Source organism: Coenobita brevimanus, chromosome 4, assembly GCF_032717465.1.
Source record: "Coenobita brevimanus isolate Jiangsu-jjx chromosome 4, ASM3271746v2, whole genome shotgun sequence".
In the NCBI taxonomy this organism is placed as follows: Eukaryota; Metazoa; Arthropoda; class Malacostraca; order Decapoda; family Coenobitidae; genus Coenobita; species Coenobita brevimanus.
The window spans coordinates 38,722,675-38,744,597 of NC_136957.1; the positions used below are offsets into that span (position 1 = coordinate 38,722,675).

At 42.6% G+C, this 21,923-nt stretch overlaps 1 protein-coding gene across 1 annotated transcript; it reads right to left on the reverse strand.

The window, feature by feature from the left end:
- Window positions 1-201: 201 nt before the first annotated feature.
- LOC145395765 (2-Hydroxyacid oxidase 1-like) lies at window positions 202-14,905 on the reverse strand. Its single transcript, XM_080269308.1, has 9 exons — window positions 14,745-14,905; window positions 14,222-14,373; window positions 13,378-13,498; window positions 6,733-6,867; window positions 3,927-4,058; window positions 3,017-3,149; window positions 2,034-2,150; window positions 1,179-1,290; window positions 202-571 (listed from the first exon to the last, which is right to left on the reverse strand). Exons 1-9 carry the CDS (start codon window positions 14,879-14,881, stop codon window positions 504-506), a joined length of 1,107 nt encoding a protein of 368 aa, XP_080125434.1. The 5' UTR covers window positions 14,882-14,905; the 3' UTR covers window positions 202-503.
- Between the last annotated feature and the right edge of the window lie 7,018 nt (window positions 14,906-21,923).

The following is a 21,923-nucleotide window of genomic DNA, read 5'->3' on the forward strand; positions in this document are numbered from 1 at the left end:
AACCTTGTTGATTTCATTAAGGTATGACTAATGTGGATGTGAAAGAATATTAAGGTGTGGCATGTACAATGTTTTGATACAAACTGCTGATTTTATAAAGGTAATTGTACGATTTACACTGATGCAAGAAAATATCCAGGTACAACATGCAAAGTTAATGCCCAGGGAAGAGGTGATAGTGAGGCCTCTTAGCAGACAAAAATAGCTCCCACGAGTTCATTGTAGTCACATACTAAAATTTGTTTCCCTCTCCTTTCTCTTTCTTATTGCAAGATTCATAGATGCTTGAATAAGATGTATTGAACAAAGGTGTATTTATCACCCACAGATGAATGATAATATACACCTAAGTCCACTACATACCGTTCAAGTGTTAATGAATTCTGCGATAAAATAGAGGTAGGAGACGCAAACGGACTTTGATTCTGTATTTTGATTTTGTTGTGATAAAAGCTGCCTGTATTCAGCATAGGTACAGTACTTTTTTTAATCTGTGTGCTGTTTCAGAGACGTGAGTAGTACTCTTTACGAATAACCATGTCCCTTGTGATGTCCTTCACTGTAGCACAACCTGTGGGTAAATTTGTTAGATTACTGCACTGTTTAGCTAGTGATATACGGTAAGCTTCTTGTACTGTGTGTTGCAAAAAGGTTATGGGTCTTGTCAGGACCATAAGCAATTTATGAGCAGTCATCTGTAATGTACCTTTGAATGTGTCCAGGTACCATGTCTTGATTATGTATGGTAGAACTGTTTGCCAGTACCTGATGTGTCTAGACTAACTACTTTAATTAGGTGTACCTGAGTCAGTGGTATACAGAGTAGTACTCTGTTTCTTTGGGCTATGAATCAGGGGGGACAAAACAGCACACCTCCTCCTGCTGTGCTGTAGAAGGTATGAGGTTGCATGCAGTATGTGCTGGGTGTTATGTAATACTCATAGCAGTACAGATGGTTTCTAAATATTTATATCAGTCTGCAGTGGTAGTGTAGGCCAATGTTTAAAATGGTATCGGATGTATTGTATAATAAATGACAGACAATCAGCAATGATTACTGCAACCAAGAACAGTAATCTTCAGAACCCAAATAACTTTTTTAGAATGTTATGTAAGTTTCATATTTGTCTTATCATAAAGTGATATAGTCTGCAACTGTACCTTGATGATATGTTTACCTGAGAGTGCCATGGTCGAGTCCAGCTCCTGTTGTAGGATATTCAGGATGTTATAAGCCCCTTCCTCACCCTCACATGTCAGCCCCCACAACAGCGGACGCCCGAGGAACACCTGCACACATACACATTAGCTCTTATTGCTGTAATTTAGGAATTCCTGAGAGTATTGGTTCTTTGTACTGTATGATTTACTTGTATGTAACTTGCATCTGTGAAGAAAATATGCAAAGTGATATCTATCTGTCTATCTATCCATCTGTCTTGGGGCTCTTCAGTACTCATTAAAGTATATACTCATTAAAGTGATGTTGGAGTAGTTTGCTTGTTTGTTTGTCTGTCTGTCTGTCAGCTGGATCACTCAAAAAGTTGTGAACGGATTTTGGTGAGAATTTTTGGTGGGATAGGGTATGGCCGATGAACAAACGATTAAATTTGGGTTGTGATCCGGAATATTTGGTTTGTTTGTTCACATTGTATCTCCAAAAGTTGACAATGAATTTCAATAAAACTTTGTGGAAAGGTGGGCCATGAGTCAATAAACCATTGATTAAATTTTGGGGTGGGTCCAGATCCGGATCCTACCACACAATATCTCCAAAAGTTCTCAGTGAATTTCAATGAAATTTTGTGGAAGGGTGGACCATGGACCAAGAAAGAATTCTTTATATTTTCGGGCGGATCCGGATCCGGCATTGGCGGAGGTATGCGCTCTCTGACTGCCCCTCAAGTATTTGTTTGGTTTGCACATCACCTCATCTTTTTAGTTGGGAGTAGGAGTTAGGATGGTAATGAAGATGAAGATTTATTGATTTCAAGAAAGTAAGAGAGAGAAAGAGGGAACCGTGCAGTACGTACCATTTGAGCACCAAGGGCAAGAGCTGTAAAGATGTGTGTGCCTGAAGAAAATCCCCCGTCAACATACACCTCACACCGACCATCCACAGCCTTGACTATTTCAGGCAGGGCTTCTATCTGATTTGGGAAGATATTTAATGATTTCAGATGTCTTTTTCATCATATTCTTGCCTTCTGACAGTTTTATTTGGCTTTTCAAAGATTATAAAACTAGACAGGTTAGAAATAGCCTTAATAAACCTATTCAATATGAGGTCTTTCCAAGATTGAATAAAATCATCTGATAGCAACTAGACTTAAATACAAAGGATGTCATTCAGATCCAAGGGGTAAATATCCTCACAGTGCAGCTACTTCATGTTTTGCAATTCTTTCCTGGTGAATTGTGAGTAGGTGTGAATTTTCAATGTTAGTTTTACCATACTAGCTGGTGTTTCAGTTAAGAACAGCAAATTAATGCAGAAAGAAATACATAACGGTATGAATATTAATGAAGTACAGTATGTGTAACCCACCCCAGGAATGCCCCACGGCCCCACACCCACCCCAGGAGGAGATCACCGTGAGGCGCGTAGGGAGAGCGCAAGGCGCGGGCGATACGGGCCTAGGTTCCCCACGACCCTGCACCCCTCTTCCCCTCAACACAGCCACCAGCAGGAATGCAGTCCCGGAAGACTACATCACAGCCGGGCCAGCTCTTGCCAGGATCGGGGTGGAACTTGTCCTAGTACAGTCCCAAGCAGCATCGCGGTGACGGCCACTGTACACACTGGTTAGGAAGGGACGCCCACTGTATGCCCTTCAGCTGTTGTCCCCTGCAGCCCTGTGGTGACGGCCACTGTACGCACCGGGAAGGAAGTGGCGGCCACTAAAGAGCCAAGCCCAAGACGTCCATGGCTCTGATGTGCTAATAAAAGTTTAATGCTACAAAAACAAAAAACTTCTGTATTGTATAGTGAAGTTTTCTGTTACAAGATACTTACTGTTGGTGGCACACCATCCACCTGGCGAGCACCGTGGTTTGATACCCATATGGCCGCCGCACCAGCCTCCAGACCCAGCAGGGCATCCTCTGCTGTTAGTATGCCCTTCAACACAATGGGTAGTTTGGTTAGCCTGGAAAATAATGTTAGCTAGTGAGGTTTATTGAGTACAGAGCACTTAATACTATATAAGAATACAGCACAGGCAACATTCAGTACAATATAAATGAAGGATGTGTTCCAAAATGTCACAGTTTATCATACACCTAGCACTGTAAAATGCAGAAATCTGACAAAGCCTATGCAGTTTTTCTTTAGTTTACTGTTTCTTATAATATGAAATGCCTTCTCATCTGAATCTAAACATGTTTGTATACTTAACCTTCAATATACCATCAAATCTCATTGAAGCTTTTCTTAAATTAGAACAGTCTTTCTTTTTCACAAACCCGTCCAGTGCAAAATGTATAGTAAAATCTCTGATTTCCAACAACAGATGGTGTTGTGACATTGATGTAGGTGGCCTGTACCGAGGACTTGTGTAAGAACATCCCATGTCACACTTCAGTACTCTCCCCTTTCTGGGACAGTGTCTGGTGCACACAGGGACATTAAGGTGGACGGTCGTGCTGTTTACTGATGTAGTGTATTAGCCTGGTTGCCATCATGCATTTTTTTATATATACCTGGTGGACTAGTGATTTTGGCATTCTCAACCAGATGTCATACATAAGAGTGTACTTCTGAGGGGCAGTTGGCATTTATTGCTCCCATAATGCCACTGAGGGTCAAGAAGCTAGTCACTCTTGCCTTAAATGTATGGACTGAGCACCTTAGCCAGGGACCTCGACACTCCTGGTGGGGAAGTACTATACTGGATAGGTGGATGGATGGTATAAGAACTTCTTACCTCTTAAGCCAGGCAACATCTCCCCAGTTGAGGGAAAGATCAGATAAACTCTTCATGTATTCAATTAAATCAGACCCGCCAGCAGAAGTGTTCATGCTGCTTGACATGTCGTTTGCCAGGAAATTAGCTATCCTGCAGTAAAAATAGCAGAAGCAGAAATAAATTAATAGTGTGCAGTATTAGCACTGTCTAGAATTTTTATAGTTATCGTCATCCTAACTTATTTCCCACTGAAAAATGAAATATGAATTTCACTCCTGATTCATTTACGTGTTTCAAATAATTTTAAAGTGGGGAATGTAGCAGTATTATTACAGTATTTTCATTACCGGAATACTGTATCTATTTTTTTGTTGAGAAGTCCATCATGTACAAGTTAGAAACATACACGTAAGATATTGCATACACATTCTAGACGTTGTTCTGTAGGCTTTACTCATACACTAAAAAGTGTTTCTTCAGAGCTGAAATGTCTGGTAGGAACAAGAATAAAATACAGTGTGTCACTGTAGTTACTTAACTAAAAAAAACAAAAAAAAACAGGGGGAGTCATTAAGGCATTCAGTAGGAGGAAGGTGGATGTGGCATGTTTGCGGGAAGTCCGGTACACGGATGGATCAGCCAGAAAGATTGTTGGGAAGGATGGCTATTATAAGTTGTTTTGGCAAGGGGGAGGGGGGCAGACGTACATGGGGGTGTGGGTGTGTTGGTTGTGGAGAAATGGGTGGAATATGTTATGAATGTTATGAGAGTGATAGGATATTAGTGGTGAAAATTTTGTTCGGTGGAATGATGTTTGCAGTTATATCGGCATATTCTCCACAGGCAGGCTTGAATGAGGTAGAGAAAGATAGATTTTGTGATGACTTAATATGTGAAGTAAGTGGTATGGGGGATAATGAGATAGTGCTTTTGGGAGGGGGACTTAAATGGTCATGTAGGTAAAACAGCTCAAGGATATGAAAGAGTATATAGAGAATGTGCATATGGTACAAGAAATGAGAAAGGGAATACGATACTCGAGTTTGGGGAGGCAATATACATGATTGTGTGCAACAAACATTTTAGGAAACGAGAGAGTAGGTTGATTACATATGAGTCTGGGGGAAATAGCAGTCAGATAGGTTATTTTCTGGTCAGGAGGGCTGATAGGAGGTTAGTGAGGGTTGTAAAAGTTATAGGAAGTGAGGAGTGTGTGCAGCAGCACAAATTATTTATATGTGACATGGTGCTTAAAGAATGAGTGATGAAAAAGAGGAGTTATGAACCTAGGAGGAAAATATGGAAGCAGGAAAACCAAGCAGTAAGGGATGCTTTCTATAGCAAGAAGAAGAGAGTGGTGCCTGAACAGGGAGCCGTAATCAGAGGCATTAACCCCTGAAGGGCGGTCAACATTCCCGACCGTCCCGGACGGTTGACGTTCTGGAACACATTCCTGTTCTGCGGGCCTATAATATGAAACAAATGGGAGATATGGCAACAGTGTCTGTTAGGACATGAATATATCTCACGACACCACCTTGAGTCACTTCCAGTTGATGCAAGTGGCCGTAAACAATTGAGGAGGTGTGTTGTGTGCAAGAATTCAGTGAGACTCCCAGGTAAATGGTGAGATGTATGTGGTGCCCTGAGTGTGGTGTGGGTCTCTGTATTAATTGCTTTACCGAATACCACACACAATGAAGTGGCAGAGTGGTCATGTGCAATTTGCCACAAGGGCGTGGGAAGTAATTCCATCTCGTGCAGTGTTCATAAGTGGGTGCATGAAAAATGTAGTGGTATTAGAGGTGGACTGCAAGATAATGCTGATTTTATGTGTATGGCGTGCTGGGGAGAGCAGGTGGAGATTGTCAGGCATAAAAAGACTGAACTTGCTGGTGAGTCTCTTGACTGTGTGGAAGTTTTGTTAGTTGGAAGACATGTTATGTGCTGGAGGTGGGGCTAGAGCTAGTTCTGTGGCTAGGGTGAGAAGTGGTTGGAAGAAGTTCAGGGAACTGTTGCCTCTCCTGACACTGAGAGGGCTCTCCATACGTGCTAAGGGATCTTTGTATGGGGCATGTGTTAGGAGTGTAATACTGTATGGTAGTGAGACCTGGGCAGTGAAGGAAGAGGATATTCGCAGGCTCAAACGTAGTGAAATGACAATGATTAGGTGGACGTGCAGTGCGACCCTGTGTGCAAGGCCTGGGGGGGCTGGGTTTACAATGGAAGAGTTGAGAGCTACCGGTAGGTTGGGACTGGGGTGTATTGGTGTTGTGAAGAGCAGAGGTAGATTGAGATGGTTTGGGCATGTGGAGAGTATACAGGATGATAACTGCATGGAGAAAGTGAGAGGCATTAATATCGGGGGTGGGGTTGCGAAGGGTAGACCGAAAAAGACGTGGGACAGGGTCATTAAGTGTGACCTCAGGGTTAATGCACTTAACAGGGAGGCTGCCATAGAGCGAGCAGCATGAAGAGCTGCCATTAGGTGACCAAGGCCGACGCATGCAAGCATGTTGGAACCTTCAAAAACGAAACGAAACGAAGTGAACTGACATTACCTTATTGCTTTATTTATTTATTTATTTATTTATTTTATTTTCCTGTTAAACTGAATTGACTTTGGCAGTAGAAGTAAAATACAAGTCATCACTACTGTTGAGGTGTTACACTCGTGGAATAGTAAACAGGGTCATTAGTTGTTATGCTGAAATACGTTGTCAGGAATATCAGTAGCAAAGTGCAGTATATCAGTAGCAAAATGCAGTATATTATTGTTAAGATGCTAAAAAAAAGCCGTGGAAAATAAGTGAAATGACATTACTTTAAGTGTGAGGGCAGAGTAAACTTGGTCCTCTCGTCTCCTCTGCGTATGCCAAGACTGCTTCCATCGACTGTAAGCACCAACGCTGAAAATCCTGCAGCCTCTGCTCTTCGCACTAGTTTGGCTGTTAATTCCCTGGTTTGGAGATATAATGATTGGAGATATTATTCAGCAGTTTGGAGCTGACTGTAAGATTACTTTTAGTACTAAGTTGCCTCATTAATGTTTTTCACTGGGTACTTTTTCTCTACCATATTCCCTGTACTGCATTGTATTACTGCATCATTTAATCGGTGTATGACAGTGTTATGCAGAGTATATGCAATCTATTGTTCAACACAATTTTGAAATAAAGTTCAATCTGCTTGTATAATGCAAGAATATTGCAAATCACGTGTATATTATAGTGGTAAGTGGTGGCGACCATCATCCACTCACTTGATGTAGTGCTACTTACTTCTTCCTTCACCTTTGTCATTCTTTTTCTGTGTCTGCCCTCCTCTATTCCTATTTCTTCCATCCTTCCTGTCACTTATTATTACTCTTCTTTCAATTTCACCTGGCATTAATTTTGAAAACCTGGCACTTACATACTTCTTTTCATCATTTTTAATGAAGCTGCTACGAAGCTGAGTTAATTCTTGCCTCCTGAAATGTTCGATATATACTGTAGTTTCAGCCAAGCACATGCTTTGTGTGTGTCAGTCTCACTTTTTTCAGAATTTTAATGATGATGTATTAAATCATTCTACATCAGCCATCCTAACTCAGAGACTGTCCCAGTTCCAGGATTATATGACTTATTTGAAATGATAGTGTGTTTTCCACATTGAGCTCTATTATATGCAGGGGCTTTCTCATGGGTAGTGCTGCGTAGTTTGTGTGCCTGATGTCAGGGGCCCAGGGTGGTTCTGATTGAAATACCCACTCAGCAAAGCGAGCTGGACACCACCACCCCAGGAGGAGGGCACAAGGTGTTGACCCCCCACCTCACAAGGAGATGATGGGGAGGTTTTTCCGTGCTTCGAGCAGAAACGACATATCTCTCTTGTGACCCGATGCCTCTCTCTCCTCCCCTCCTGTGCGGAAAGTGGAGACTGCTCCCCAGCAGGTACCCCGCCAGAGACAAGCCAGGGCAAGACCACCCCGAGGCCAGGGACCCTGTCACTGCGGCACCGCCCTTGCCACCGATAGCCACTGCCAGACTCCCCTAGAGTGAGTGGCCGCAGACCACCCCTGATGGCCTCCTCCCTGAGGCGAGACTACAGCCCCTGGTGCCAACAAGCTGCCCCTGCCACCCACCGCAGCTGCTGGACTCCCCCCAGTGCAGGTGGCCACTGCCATCCCCTGATGGCTGCCTACCCTAAGCGCAACTGCAGCTCCAGGAGGTCACTGCCCGTTTCGCAGCCAACCCCTGGCCCAGACTCGGCCAGGTCCTCCCCCAGGATACCCACCACGACAAAGGGTAGGTGCCGTGCACTGCCGCGTGCCTCCTAGCCCTGTTCGCCCTTAGTCCTGAAGGCCACTCCTCTCCCAGGGCCCCAACTAAGAAAGGACTGCCCACCACTCCGCCCTTCAGCTCCACCAGGACACCTGGTGATCCCGACAGCAACTCACACCAGGAGTGCACTCCTGACGGCCCACCCCCTATGCTCGGCCGCCACCTGCGGCTGCAAGCATAGTGGGCCCCGGGGTGCCTAAGCGCCACTCACTGCCTGTACCCGTGAGTAAAAGAACTCTAGACTATTGTTATATCTCCTGTCAGTGTTCCCCCTTGTGTGATAGAGTACAATCTTGTGTGAAGTAGATTCCTCCCAGTGTCCCTTGTGATATTCCCCCACCCCCCCATCCAGTGAATGGTGAACCCAGCAAAGAACTCACATTAAGGCTAATAGTTGTGCAAAGGCACTCGGCCCCGGCTGACTCACGTGTGCACCCCCCCTCCCCATGTAATGCACAGTTAAGCCCATAGACATATCAGTGTTGTGTCTCTGTCCCCTGAGTTGTTGTATACAATATGTTCCCCATAGTGATATCCTGTCAATGCCAAGTGAGTGTGCTAAGGGTAATACTTCGTACTCTGTGAATCCATGTCACGCGAGTAGGTAATAAGTGATATATCCCCACGTCCCATGTCACGCGAGTGTAACATAAGACAGCTTGTATCTCGTCTATGTCATGCGGATGTGTTATAGGTGATATAAAATTGCGTCTATGTCACGGGGAGGTGTTATGGAATGAGAGAATATTCCTGTCCCTGTCACTCGCATGTATGCATATCGAGATAGACTGTGTTAGAGGTTCTGTGGTGTCCTCACCTCTGTGTATATTCTAGTGAGACATACTCAGTGTATTGTAAGTGCCACATGCATATCGTATCGTGGAATTATTCTATACAAGTGTGTACTTTATTTCTCTGTAGTGGTTAATGTATTATATTGATTAGGTCTGGTTATGGACCTTGGTGTTCTGTATTCAATATATGTGTGCCTTTGATTGGTTGGTGTTTGGGCTTCCCTTCCTTGTCTGCATACTCTGGCCTGGTCAAGAACAAAGAACCCAAGGCCCACACCGTACCTGAACCCGAGGAGTCGGGGGCAGACTACGCTGCATAACACTGGTGGCTAGCGGTGGTTCTTGATCCGGCAGTAAGAGCAACAAGGAAGAAGGAAAATTTGCAAACATGGCTGCCAAACCACACGATTAACTCCCTACGTTCGACCCCGAACTATACGATATACGCACTTATATGTCCATGATCAAATCTGTATTATATATTTTGAAAATGACGGTGAGAAAACAGCAGTCACCTTTCCACATCTCGGGAAAATTGTATCGAGCATCACCACAGAAAATGTCTCACAGCTGAAATGGGAGCAGTTTCAACACACTGTGACATAGGCCATCACACCCTCGCTTGGAAAGGTCATTGCCTTCTCCCAGTTAGATGCCCTTACATATAGTGGGAACTTAGATGATACCCTCATACAAACCCAATGTCTTGTTGCCACCGCCTACCCGGAGGCAGATACCAACACCTGGGACCAACACGTGTTCAGTACCCTCCTGAGGATCCTCCCCAGCGTCGTCAGAGAGCATTTTACAATCTACGATCCTACTGGGGACCTCGACAAGGATGTCCAGTTGGTTAGGCGCCTACTCGCCGCCCGCACCACTCCCCAACAAATTGGGGCATTGACCCGAGTCTCCACCTGTAAGCCTCTCCCTGCCAAGCCCCAAACACCCCCCCAAAAACACGGCGCCCCTGGGGCCTCCCATCATACCAAGGACCATCTCCACAAAGAAGCACCCTAACCCCAGAGAGACCACCAACTTTATCTCTATTAATCCATGGGAGTTCTCCACATGTAACCACTGCTGTCCCATACATGACATCCAGGAGCAGCTGAAAGCCGCCCGACGCGGAGGGACAGAATATCATGTCACAGTCTGGACTGGAAAACCCTGTTCAGTGAGTATGTCTAAGATTATTGGGGAACACTCTAGAAGAGACCTGTCTCCAAGTTTAAGGGAAGTTGGTAAGACAACTGTGCCAGTACATGAGTTATGAAGCTCATCACGTTGAACAGGGATAGGGACTCCTGATGGGTCAACAAGTTTAGACGTGGCTGCAGCTTGTTCAGAGTGAACAGTAACTAGGCGTGAGTCATCGAAACGGGCGTGAAAGAGAACACTGGGACCAACCTGAGAGATGAGTTGTGATTGAAAGAGAAGGTCATCAGAAGAGAGAGGAGAGCCAGCAGGGATACTGAAGAACTTAGTCCAAGTTCCAGGGTCAAACAGTGAGGAAGAGGGAGGGGGAGCAATAGAGAAGACAGAAGAGTGGGGGGGGGGAGGAGATGAGGAGAGGGGAGGTAGAAGCAGCGATAGAGGTAGACGAAGAATTAACGGAGTAAATAGAAGAAGTACAAGAAGGGAGTGGAGACTGGGTTGCAAATGAAGTAGAGGAGGCCAGGGACGTGTTGGTAGAGGGGGTTGAAGACCCTGTGATGCCATTTGGGACCTGGAAAGGTTTTAGTGTGACGATGAGGGAGGGTGAGGAAGAGGGAATTGGAGATATGTGGACGTCAGGGAGAGAGACAGGTTGGGGTAACGTAGATGGTGATGTAACTATATGAGGAGAGGAGGAAGAAGACAAAGTAGGAGGAGAACAGGAAGAGAAGGAATGTGGTGGAAAAGAAGGGGAGGGGGAAATCTGCCTGACAAGGAGAAAGTCCAGGAAGAGAGGATGGGGTCGTCGCTGGGGTGAACCAATCAGCAGAACTGGGGGAGGGGGAACCTGTACCAATAGCCATGAATTTTAACTAAGGAAAGGAAAAACGTCATTGTGACTGTTGAAAAAGAAAGTACTATTTGTGCGGAACGCGGAGTCTAGAGGCCTGACCAATGACCCAAGTAGAGGTCAAGCTCCCAGCATGCACTCCCTACCCTACACTAGAAGGGATAGCAACACTGTGTGGGAGGACCAAGTCCTCTAGCACAATGTTGGGCCACCGGCTATTGGCTGAGAGTCCTACCCCAAGTGACAGCACCCCTGGAACCGAAAGCTGCCACTCCACCTCTGCAGAGGTCTATCTCTGCAAAGGTCCACATACTGGGGTGGTGCCGAACCACCATGATCTCTACCATTGGCCAGACCAATAGCCCACGGGCACACCCATATCCTTCCTGCTGCATTTTACTCGAGGTCACAGATGAGACTTTTGATGGACGTGGAAATTTCCACACTATTTAATGCCAAAGATAGGATAGAGAGGATAGGAGAAAAGGAAAGAAGAAGCAATAGTACAAGGAAAAAGCCTTGCAAAATTAGTTGAGACAGTGACAGGGACTCAAGGAGAGGAAAGAGGGTAGAGCAGAGTGGAGGCGTGAGTGCAACATCAACCTAGCAACCAGACTCCCACACTTTTGGAGTGCATTAAGGTACCCTGCTATAGCTCCCCTACACATCAGGTCCCAATCGACATCTCCGAAGCTTCCCCCTCGACAACAACGAGCAAGGAAACAGGGGAGGAGTTGCATTAAAAAAATGTAACTAAAATTTTATGGCCAACACAATTATGTAACAGTTGCATTAACAAGATGTAACTAAAATTTTATGACCAACACAATCATGTAACAGTTGCATTAAAAGAATGTTATGTTAGTCACACCTGCATAACAGTTGCATTAAAATGATGTAACTACAACAGCATTAACACAATGTAACTGCAATAATACAATATTCATACAGTTATGTTACTTTTACAGTATTATGTATTTCACTTAATTAAGTTACAAGTTAATTGTAATGTGTATATAGTATGCATTAATATGTTAGGACAATATTTACTGTCGATGGTACGCCAGTTTCGCGTGATCTAGCGATATGTAGACATTATATAGGCATTAGGATATATCTCACAAACACAATGTACAGGATGTAATGTCTCCTCGGGACATACTCAGTTTCTCACTAGGAATGTCAATTCACATAAAATAACCACAACCTTGTTGTCCCAGACCATCAAGAATCCTTAACCATATAATTAATCTCAAACTTCTTCATATTCCAGACGACCAAGAATTTCATGACGTATTCAGACACTTGGAGTAACCAGCTCTAGTCAATCAGTCCACGTGGATGGAAATCTACCAGATATTACAACACACACATCCTCTCCAAGCTGTATATAATGTCGGAGAGATTCCCTTCAGAGCAGAGAAAGGGGAAAGGACTAAAGAGAAGGTCCGACATTAGGGTCACGTTCCGCTACACTGTAATTCACTATTATAACTGTGTACAAAAAACTCCATAACCCAAGGGTGCTGTAACTCACCTTTTTGACACTACATGTCACTAATTTATTCTGGCTGAGCTTAGCAATCCATAACCGATTTCCCTATCTCTCTACAAGGACCTAAGACCACGCTATCAAGAACAGTGTTCCAGGTGCATTATCATGGTGGAGATGACGAGTGCGGTTGTTTTAATGTGGCAGTCAAAGTCACACGCTCGCTGCTGAGATAGCCCCTCCATACTATACAGCTCAGTGGTACTCCTAGGGGGATAAGTCATGATCAAATCTTGGAAAGGGGACTGTCTGAGCTAGGATGGCTGGTGTAGAATAATTTAATACATCATCATTAACTTCCCACCGAAAGAGAGACTGACACAAACAAAACATGTGCATGGCTAAAACTACAGTATGTACTGTATCAAACATTTCAGGAGGCAAGAATCAACTCAGCCTCGCAGGAACGCCATTAAAAACGACGAAAAGAAATATATAAGTGCCAGGTTTTCAAAATTTGGGCTTCGATTTCAGGGAAATAAGAGCAATGTATTCTCCTCTGCTATAATTTTGTTACGAAGATTTTTCAATACTTCAATAGTGTATAATTATATTTTGCCACACAAGTTCTCACATCAACAAAGGAAGATCACGGTAAATGAAAATGTGTTCATGACAGAGAAGCTGTTAACACTGAGAGACATCTGGCGGCAGACGATTTCCAGAAGTCTCCCATTAGCTTTCCATATTGTGTCTTGTTTCCATGCGGTTCCCATTGTTCTAGATTCTATAAACTTTTTTGCCCTCATCTATACATTAATTCTTATTAGCTGTAGTCTCAGTTTGTTACCTGTCCTTGTAAATGAAGAGCTGGAAGAAGCGTAGTGAGGATGGTGCTTGTTGAGCAACTTCCTCAATGCTGGATGTTGAGATGGTGCTCATGGTAAAGACAGTGCCAAACCTTGCTGCGGCTGATTGGGGAAACAAAATGATAATAATAATAATAATAATAATAATAATCTCATTCAAAACATTTCTCTATTTCTTTGATGATTGATATTGACCTAGACTTTGAATATTTTTCATAATAGGGTCTGATTACAGACTGTAAATTGTAGGTATGTTTAAATGATGGTTCGAGGCTCTTCTGTCCTGTATGTATAGTCGTCCTTATACTGTAATCATCTTGGTATTTTTTTTTTTCCCCGTCCCAAGACTGGGTTAAGGTAGGATCCAAAAACAAGGAAAAAAAAAAAAGGTATGGAAGTGGGAGCCCTGTCAACAACAGTGGAATGGCCCACACAGTCATTAACACATCATTTAAACCCCTGGAGTGCTGTCTTCACCTCACAGGCCTAATCATCTGCTCAAGTTTGTTTTGTGTTCTTATTAATAGATGCACGTCACATTCCCCTGCAAGGTAGAATCATTTCATTGACTGTCAGGTTCAAAAGTAGGTGTCAAACTCTTGTAATGTGCTGCTTCATACGTACAGTACATCATCCAGCCACCTCAATCACTGTTATCAGCTCCATGATCTTGCCTTTTCACAGTCACTCACCACATCCATGCACTTAATCGAGTACCCTATCATTTATGCATCATATTCATTATATAGTTCAGTGCAGTATTACGTACAATATAGTAGGCCTAATGACTTTTGAACATAAAGGTTTAAATATTGTTAAGCTCACCTCTGGCACTAGCACACTCCCCATCCGTACTTGCCATCCTCTGCATGGCAGTGGGTGCAACGCCAATCGGTGCACTGACAGTGTGACCGAGTATGGTGGTGGACGTGCTTCTCTGGGACAAATCACGCAGAAGCCGTGGACGAATGTACCACCTGGAAAACAAGGTGTAACTTGGCTTGTACGTACCAAAATATTTATGATATACCTGTGTGACAGAATGAATATATGGCTCTGAGTAATTCTGATTCATGTGTTTGTTTGGAAGCATACTTAACCACCAGTGAATACACTTATAATTATTTTGTCTGCCACCAGACTATTTGTTAAACTGGAGGAAGCATGCCATCCAAAAAGACATTGTAATGTAGATATGGGTGTTTTAAGTTATATCTAAGCAGCAAATTTAATAGTGTTATGGAAGATGGAGGACATCCATCTGGTTGGAAGATGATGCTGAAATCTTTTTTATTATGGTAGCCCTAGATACCATACGGGCACAAAGTAGTACTGCCAAAGTTCATACCGATTCATTGCGTCCTTGTTTTCTTGGAGTGTGACCTCATCCAGTGCCCCAGACTGGTAGTAGACGAGAGCATTGAGAGGGAGTAGCCTGCGGGCCTCCTCCTCGTAATCCCTCACACACACTAAGGGTGGTGCCATCCTCAGCCCGGTCTGACTTGTAGTGTGATACTGTAACAGAGCCATTGAACACTGATTGTAACTTTAATTTTTTTTACAGGCAGTTTGCACTTCACCGTCATGCTTCAATACTTACTCATTGCTATTTGAAGGCATTTAAAATCCTCATCTTTTTCAGCTACTCGTACCCCATTCTCAATCCAAAGTTGAAACAATTCTGTATGCTTTATAACCATAAACGTAAATGAATAACTTTCTCAGACATGATAATCAAATTTTTACTAGCAATGACATTGAGTTTCCTCTTCGCACACATTTCGTCACGGTCACTTAACATAGCTGCTCAAAAGTTTCGTCACCAACATACAAACAAGAAAAGATTGTCTACACACTTTCCTCCTGGTTCATTCTCACCTCAGTAATGATTTGGAACAGCACTGCCCCAATGTGATGGGTTACGTAAGATTGGGGTGGGATAGTTTAGGTTGCCCGGAATGTTATGTTTGCTAAGGTTAGCTCTTGCACCTCTCTCTTCTTGACACTTTGTAATAATTTGATACCCAGCTTAACCAGGTATCAAGGCCGCGCACAGGGGGGGGGGAGGGTTAGGGGGTCCCCCATTTGGAAAGAATGAAAAATGCGAATACAGTAAGTAAATTAAACCGTGTTGAGAATGTTACGATATAGAAAATTAATAGAAAGAGTTCAAAAGTTCTACAAAATATAAGAAAGAACGAATTAAGAAGTTTCACGAAGGTCATAAAATGTTTTGTTACCGAAGAGAATATAATGGAAGGTCAGGGAAGGCCGTTGAAAAAAGTGGAAGTTTGTGGAACATAATGGAAATTTCTAGAATGTTTCATACGGGTATATAATCGGTACTTCTGTGCAGAGTGAGGACGAGCAGAAATCAGCAAAAATCATCTTGAATGTCGGGACCAACTGCCTAGCCCCGGGCTCCTACGCTCCTCATCGGTCAATGTAGGATTGGATGATGGATGGATGGATGGATTTAATGATTTTTGTAAGGAATTGCATATGCTACTCTTAATAAATAATGTATTTTAATTTATTATTATTTACTAATAATAATATTAAAAAATAAATATTAAAATACATTATCTCTGTTGAAGCATTTTAAGAAATGCTACTACCCTCCGTCCCTCCCGCCTGCCCCCAGCAGAACCCTAGTGACCCCCCCGAGCCTCCCCCACTCCTTGTCCAGACATACGGGAAGCTCCCAAGACAATGTGTCCCTTGGATTGCGCAGTGCGCAGTCCACAGGACAGGTGCTCAAGCTCAAATTTAGTTGTGCAAGCGCAACTAAATTTGCTCTTGCACACCTACCTTTTCATGTGCGAAAGCTCAATATTGCGCATGGTCTCGTGCAGTTCACAAACGATATTCACTAGAGCGCAATGGTGCACTGGTAGAGACTGAATAGTGTCAGCACTCACCGGTACTGTAATATACAGCAGAAACGTGCGCAACAGCAGAGTAGGTAATACACAGTACGAGAGATGTGCGCCAACTAACTCGAACCACAAGGTCAGGGAATGCTATAGTTAACTCAACGCCCACTAGCCCGGCAGCTGATACGAGTATCACCGGCTCAGGCCGTCCTGGCTGACAGAAAACGCACGCTCCAGGAAGCTGGGTGATGGCATCGCTTATAGGAAAAGGAAACACAATGTCGTGACAAACATACTGGATTTTATTATCAAACTTTTCGACATTTCCTTAATGTCATCTTCAGTGGCCTAAAAATATCAAATTAATAATATTATTTACATGTAAATATCAAAGCGCACTAAAGATACAAGTGGTAAATAAGACAATTAAGCAATATTTAAGGGGTAGAATGATATAGTATTATTAAGTTGGAGTTTATGCAGTGCAGTATACATGGACTCTAAGATTCTTACACTGTCACAAGAACAACTATCAAGCATTTTGAATTATTCACCTTATAGACGAGTTTCACACTGAACACTGTGTTCCTCACAGCTAAGGTAGTGACTGAAGCCTACGACCCGTTCTGCCACTTTTTTTTTTTTTTTTTTTTAGCATTTCCCTATCGAGCATTGGGGCCGAAGCCCCTGGTCATTAGGGCAAATATATAGACATGTATGTACATATACATATGTATACATATCATCATCATCATCATCAGTAGCCATTATAAGTCCACTGCTGAACAAAAGCCTCCCCCAACCTTCTCCACGAATTACTCGAATGAGCCAATCTCCGTCACTTTTTCCCTGCAAATTTCTCTATCTCATCTCCCCACCTCCTGTCTGACCTTTTTCTCTTACGCTTACAGTATCTTGGTGTCCAGCCAGTCAGCCTCTTGCTCCATCGGTTATCCCTTATTCTTGCTACATGGCCTTCCCACACCCATTTCTGTTCTTTTATAACTTCTATAATGTCTTTGACTTTAGTTTGCTCTCTCACCCAAGTTGATCTTTTCCTGTCTCTTAAGGATATTCCCAACACTGACTTTTCCATTGCTCTCTGAGAACGGATTAGTTTATTTTCCATCGATTTCGTTAATTTCCAGGTCTCACAATCATACGTCATGGCTGGAATTATACATTTGTTATATACTTTTTTGTTTCATACTCTACATAATGTCTCTGTTTATCAAAAGCTTTCCATCCAATTTTTATGTGACATTTTATTTCACTATCATGGTATTTCGTTAATTTCAATATTTGCCCCAACTAATTGTACTCCTTGACTTCTTCAAGAATTTCTTCGTTTATTCTGGTGATGCTCTTTGGTGTATGAGGATTAAACATTACTTTTACTCCAGTTCATTTTTAGCCCTACATTGAGACTTTCTCTGTTCAGGTCATTTAACATTTCTTGCAATGTCTCTGCTGTTTCTGAGATTAGGACAATGTCATCTTCAAATCTTAAATGGTTTAGGCTTTCTCCATCTAATGCCTTAAATAATTTTGGTGAAATTTTATCTCCCTGACGCACGCCCTTCTCAGTCTAAATTTTTTCAGTCTTTATGTAATTTAATTCTAGCAGTTCCCTCTTCATATGTTTTCGAGCAGTTTTACAATGTTCTCATTTACTCCTTGTTCACGCAATGGATTTATAATAAGTATGTGCTACACTGAGTTAAAAGCCTTTTCGTAATCAACAAAACTTAAGCACAGTGGTTTATTCTATGGTTTTCTCAATTAACTGATTCATTGTGTAGATGATCAGTAGTCGAATACCCGCTTCGGAATCCTGCCTGTTCACGAAGTCGGTTTTCTTCCAAATTTGTTGTTATTCTGTTCGTAAGGACTTTAGTGAAGAATGTGTAAATGACTGATAAAAAGCTAATGGGTCGATAGTTACTAAGATCTTTTGAGTCGCCTTTTTTAAAAATTAACTATGGCATTATACCATGTTTTGCTAATATTCTTCCTTTTTATACACTGGGTAACAAATGTGGGTGAGCCCGTTTTGTACTGCCACTCCTGCATCCGACAGTAAATCTGCTGCTGTTTCATCTCTAGGAGCCTTCCTTCTTTTCAATATATATATATATATATATATATATATATATATATACACACACACACACACACACCTTCATATACACGTTTAGTACATACACACGTCCAATTTGACAAGTAGAAAGTGCGAAAGGGAGTATATGGAGACATTTGGCAGTCCCCTGTAGTATGCCCACGTATCTTTATGACTGAATCACGCAGAACCTAGTCACTGTGTCAGGTGGAACATGATTGGCTGAGCTTTTCAATGGTGGTGAAGCAAATATCTCGCACTGTTATGTGGAAATGAAAGTTAATAACTAATTAGTGGTAGGAAACAATTTTTAGAGAATACTGTAGTATTTAATGAACGAACATGGAATATAAAAGAGTAATAAGCGCTAGCAATCTGTAAAACGTAGCTGGCAACATGGGCACAGAAGAGCAGCATGTTAGTTGGTAATTTCAGTTATTCATGAACTTCGGACCTGCTGAAAAGAAGTCCAGTGAATCAGACTAATAGATGTTGACCTCTAACGAAGAGAACCGGCAATTCTTTCTTTAAGGAATCTAATATTGATATTCTATTTCATCAGTTTCTAGGGTTATTATCCTCTGTGACACAAGACATCTATTTAAATGCATCGGCATGAAATTAATACTGAACTTGTTGCCCTATCACCTTTTATCTCAGTATGATATATTGAAATAGGAAGAGAGAAGACTGCGCTAGGCCAGAAATACCTTGTAGCGCAAGCGAGAAGAGACAAGAGAGGAGGGACAGCAAGCACGAGGGAAAGAAGAATTAAGGAAAGGAGGGACAGCTGACGAGCGGAAAGGGATTGACTTGGGACCGACGGGGGGCCAAAACCCTCCAAGTGCCGCCCACATCTCTGCATGCAGTACACCCCTACGGGGTTCATCTTATTATCAATGCACTGCATTAGAAACGCAGAAATATTGTCGGATAATCAGTAACATTCATATATTATGAGACGGTCACCTTAAAATTCTTCCCAGCTGCGCCACTCAATTACTTTCACGTCCATGAGGTGCACACAATTTGTAACACCAAACAGGGACAACTCATTTTTTTTTTTTTTTTTAATCGAGGCGAAGATGCACTTAACTGACTGGTGATGATTGGCTGAATGCTTCATGTCCAAATAACATCATTGTACTTTAGGTAATTACTAGGTTTCGATTCACATTACCAGTAAATATAAGAAATACAGCGACGTTACTCGGACATGTTGCATTCAGCCAAGCATCATCAACCTGTCAAGTGCATCTTCGCTTCGATACAAAAAAAAAAAAAAAAAAAAAAAAACTGGGTATAGGTAACCAAATATCCAGTTTTAAGTTGCAACACCTAACCAACACCGATTCCTCCACAATGTTTGGAGGAGAGGGTGGGAAAGAGACAGCGATGAAGACAGTGAAATGAAGAGGTTACCAAATGGGTAACTAGTGTCAATTAACACTTGCAGCCGTAGGGTTGTTCTCTCATTTAAATATGTAATTATATTGCTTGACGCTAGTCAGTCCCCGGATTGAAGTTAAGCCCGGTCCACACTACTGGGCAGTGACTGGAGGACTGGGCCCTAATCGGGCACAGTCTGTCGGGCATGACTGTGATGTCCACACTGCTGAGTAGCTGCTCAGGCAGTAAAGTCGGCCAATAGTCTGTAGGTGGTCGGCAGCGCTTGATTGCGGTATCACCATGAACAACACAGTTGAAAAATAAAAAGCTCAGTATAGCATCTTAATTGTTGCAATTGTAATATAGAAAAGAGTGCAGAAAAACAATCTGGTTAAAGAGCCAGATGTAACTTTTTGAGGATGGCAGGGTCGTCGGCCCATGTCCAGCGCTAAACCACTGGGAAGAGTCTGGTGATATCGTTGAAGTACTGGCACTGGCTGTCCGGTGATTTGCCCGTCAAAGCATGCCACAAAGTATTCGATGAAAGGCTTATCACTCGTGCCCGCCGGGCACTGCCCTCTTGTGTGGACGGGTTTAAGAGCATATGCTTGCCTTGATATGTTGCACAGTTTACTTTTGTACCACTTACAGGCATTCGCTATCGATTGCCTGGATATTAACGAGTGCAACATAGCTGCGAGATGAGCACGGCGCTGATTTTTTTTTTTAATGTGTTCGACTCTGGGCATAGGCTTCACAGCCTGCTATCAAGGCCCAGCAATCCTCCTACATACCATACACCTCTACATGTCACCACTTCGGCGTTAACACCCACCGTCCATACTGAATACATGCTAGGGCTGTCTCATATAGGACTTGTGTATTGGTATTAGCGGGGGTATTTTGACGACATGTCGGCGAGTCTTCTGGTAGATCAGTAAAGCCTGATTTAATGAAATTCAAATCCTTAAACTGTTCCCTGCCTCAGCCGGTATTCGAACCGAGTCCGCTAGGACTGCAGGCCATCTCTCTACCGATTGAACCATCGCCTCCCCGAACACGTATCTCACTGGGGTTTTATCTCCTTTTATCCTGTGCAATAAAATTCATAGCAATCATTCCATAGGAAATGTTTTCTGATGTGGTGAAAATGAATACAGGGACGGCAAGGTAATCAGTTGTGAGAGTTTGTTTCTGCTTAACATTTGTCTCTAATGCTGATAATGTTTCAGCTTTAATATATCTCATCATCGGTAGGTATAGAATAAAATCAAAATAATTTGCATTGAGTTTTCCTCTGACAGAATAGTCACTCCTCATAACAATATTAAATAATGTTCTCTTCAGAATAACATGTGATCTATATACGACAAATAAATAATATTCCTGTTTTATTCGGATAATTGTATAAACGAATATTATTGCATGAAAACAACACATCATTGGATGAAATTGAAACAAAATAAGTCTGCCAGTTTAATTCAACCCAATATCTTGTCCAGAGACCACTGCAGGCAATCACATCTTGAAGGCGGTCGGGTAGTGACGCTACGTGATTCTGAATGATGAGAGACTTCCACCTGAGGACCTCCCACTCCCTTATCGTGGAACGCAACAGTTGCTGTGGTGATTTTTCCTCGCAGGGTAAAAAACATTAACATTATTGGCCCAAACGTCTTACACACACACACACACACACACACACACACACACACACACACACACACACACACACACAATATATATATATATATATATATATATATATATATATATATATATATATATACTGTACACTCACACACGAGTATATAGATAGATAGATAGATAGATAGACAGATAGACAAACAGACAGACAGTCAGATAGATGGATAGATAGATAGATATAGACAGATAGATAAATAAATAGATAGAATGATGTAGATACAGATATATGGTGGTAGGTGAGGGCTTTTACCAACCACTCACTCGATGTAGTGCTGTTCTCGGGTGTTTGCCCTTTCCTCTTCTCCTTCCTTCTTCTTCTGTCTTTATTTCATTCTTTCCTCGTCCTTCTGCCAACTGGTGACTTTACACTCCCTCTTCTGCCTTTCTTTCCTTCATTCTTTCCTCTTCCTTCTGCTTATGAGTGACTCTTCACTGA

What these genes read in the sequence shown, in the direction of transcription:
- LOC145395765 (XM_080269308.1), bottom strand. Translation starts at nt 14,881, where the DNA reads ATGGCACCACCCTTAGTGTGTGTGAGGGATTACGAGGAGGAGGCCCGC. An exon ending in ACTCTGCCCTCACACTTAAA is followed by an intron (nt 4,059 to 6,732) that starts GTAATGTCATTT and finishes TTTTTACTGCAG; the next exon opens with GATAGCTAATTTCCTGGCAA. An exon ending in CTCGACCATGGCACTCTCAG is followed by an intron (nt 572 to 1,178) that starts GTAAACATATCA and finishes ATTTACCCACAG; the next exon opens with GTTGTGCTACAGTGAAGGAC.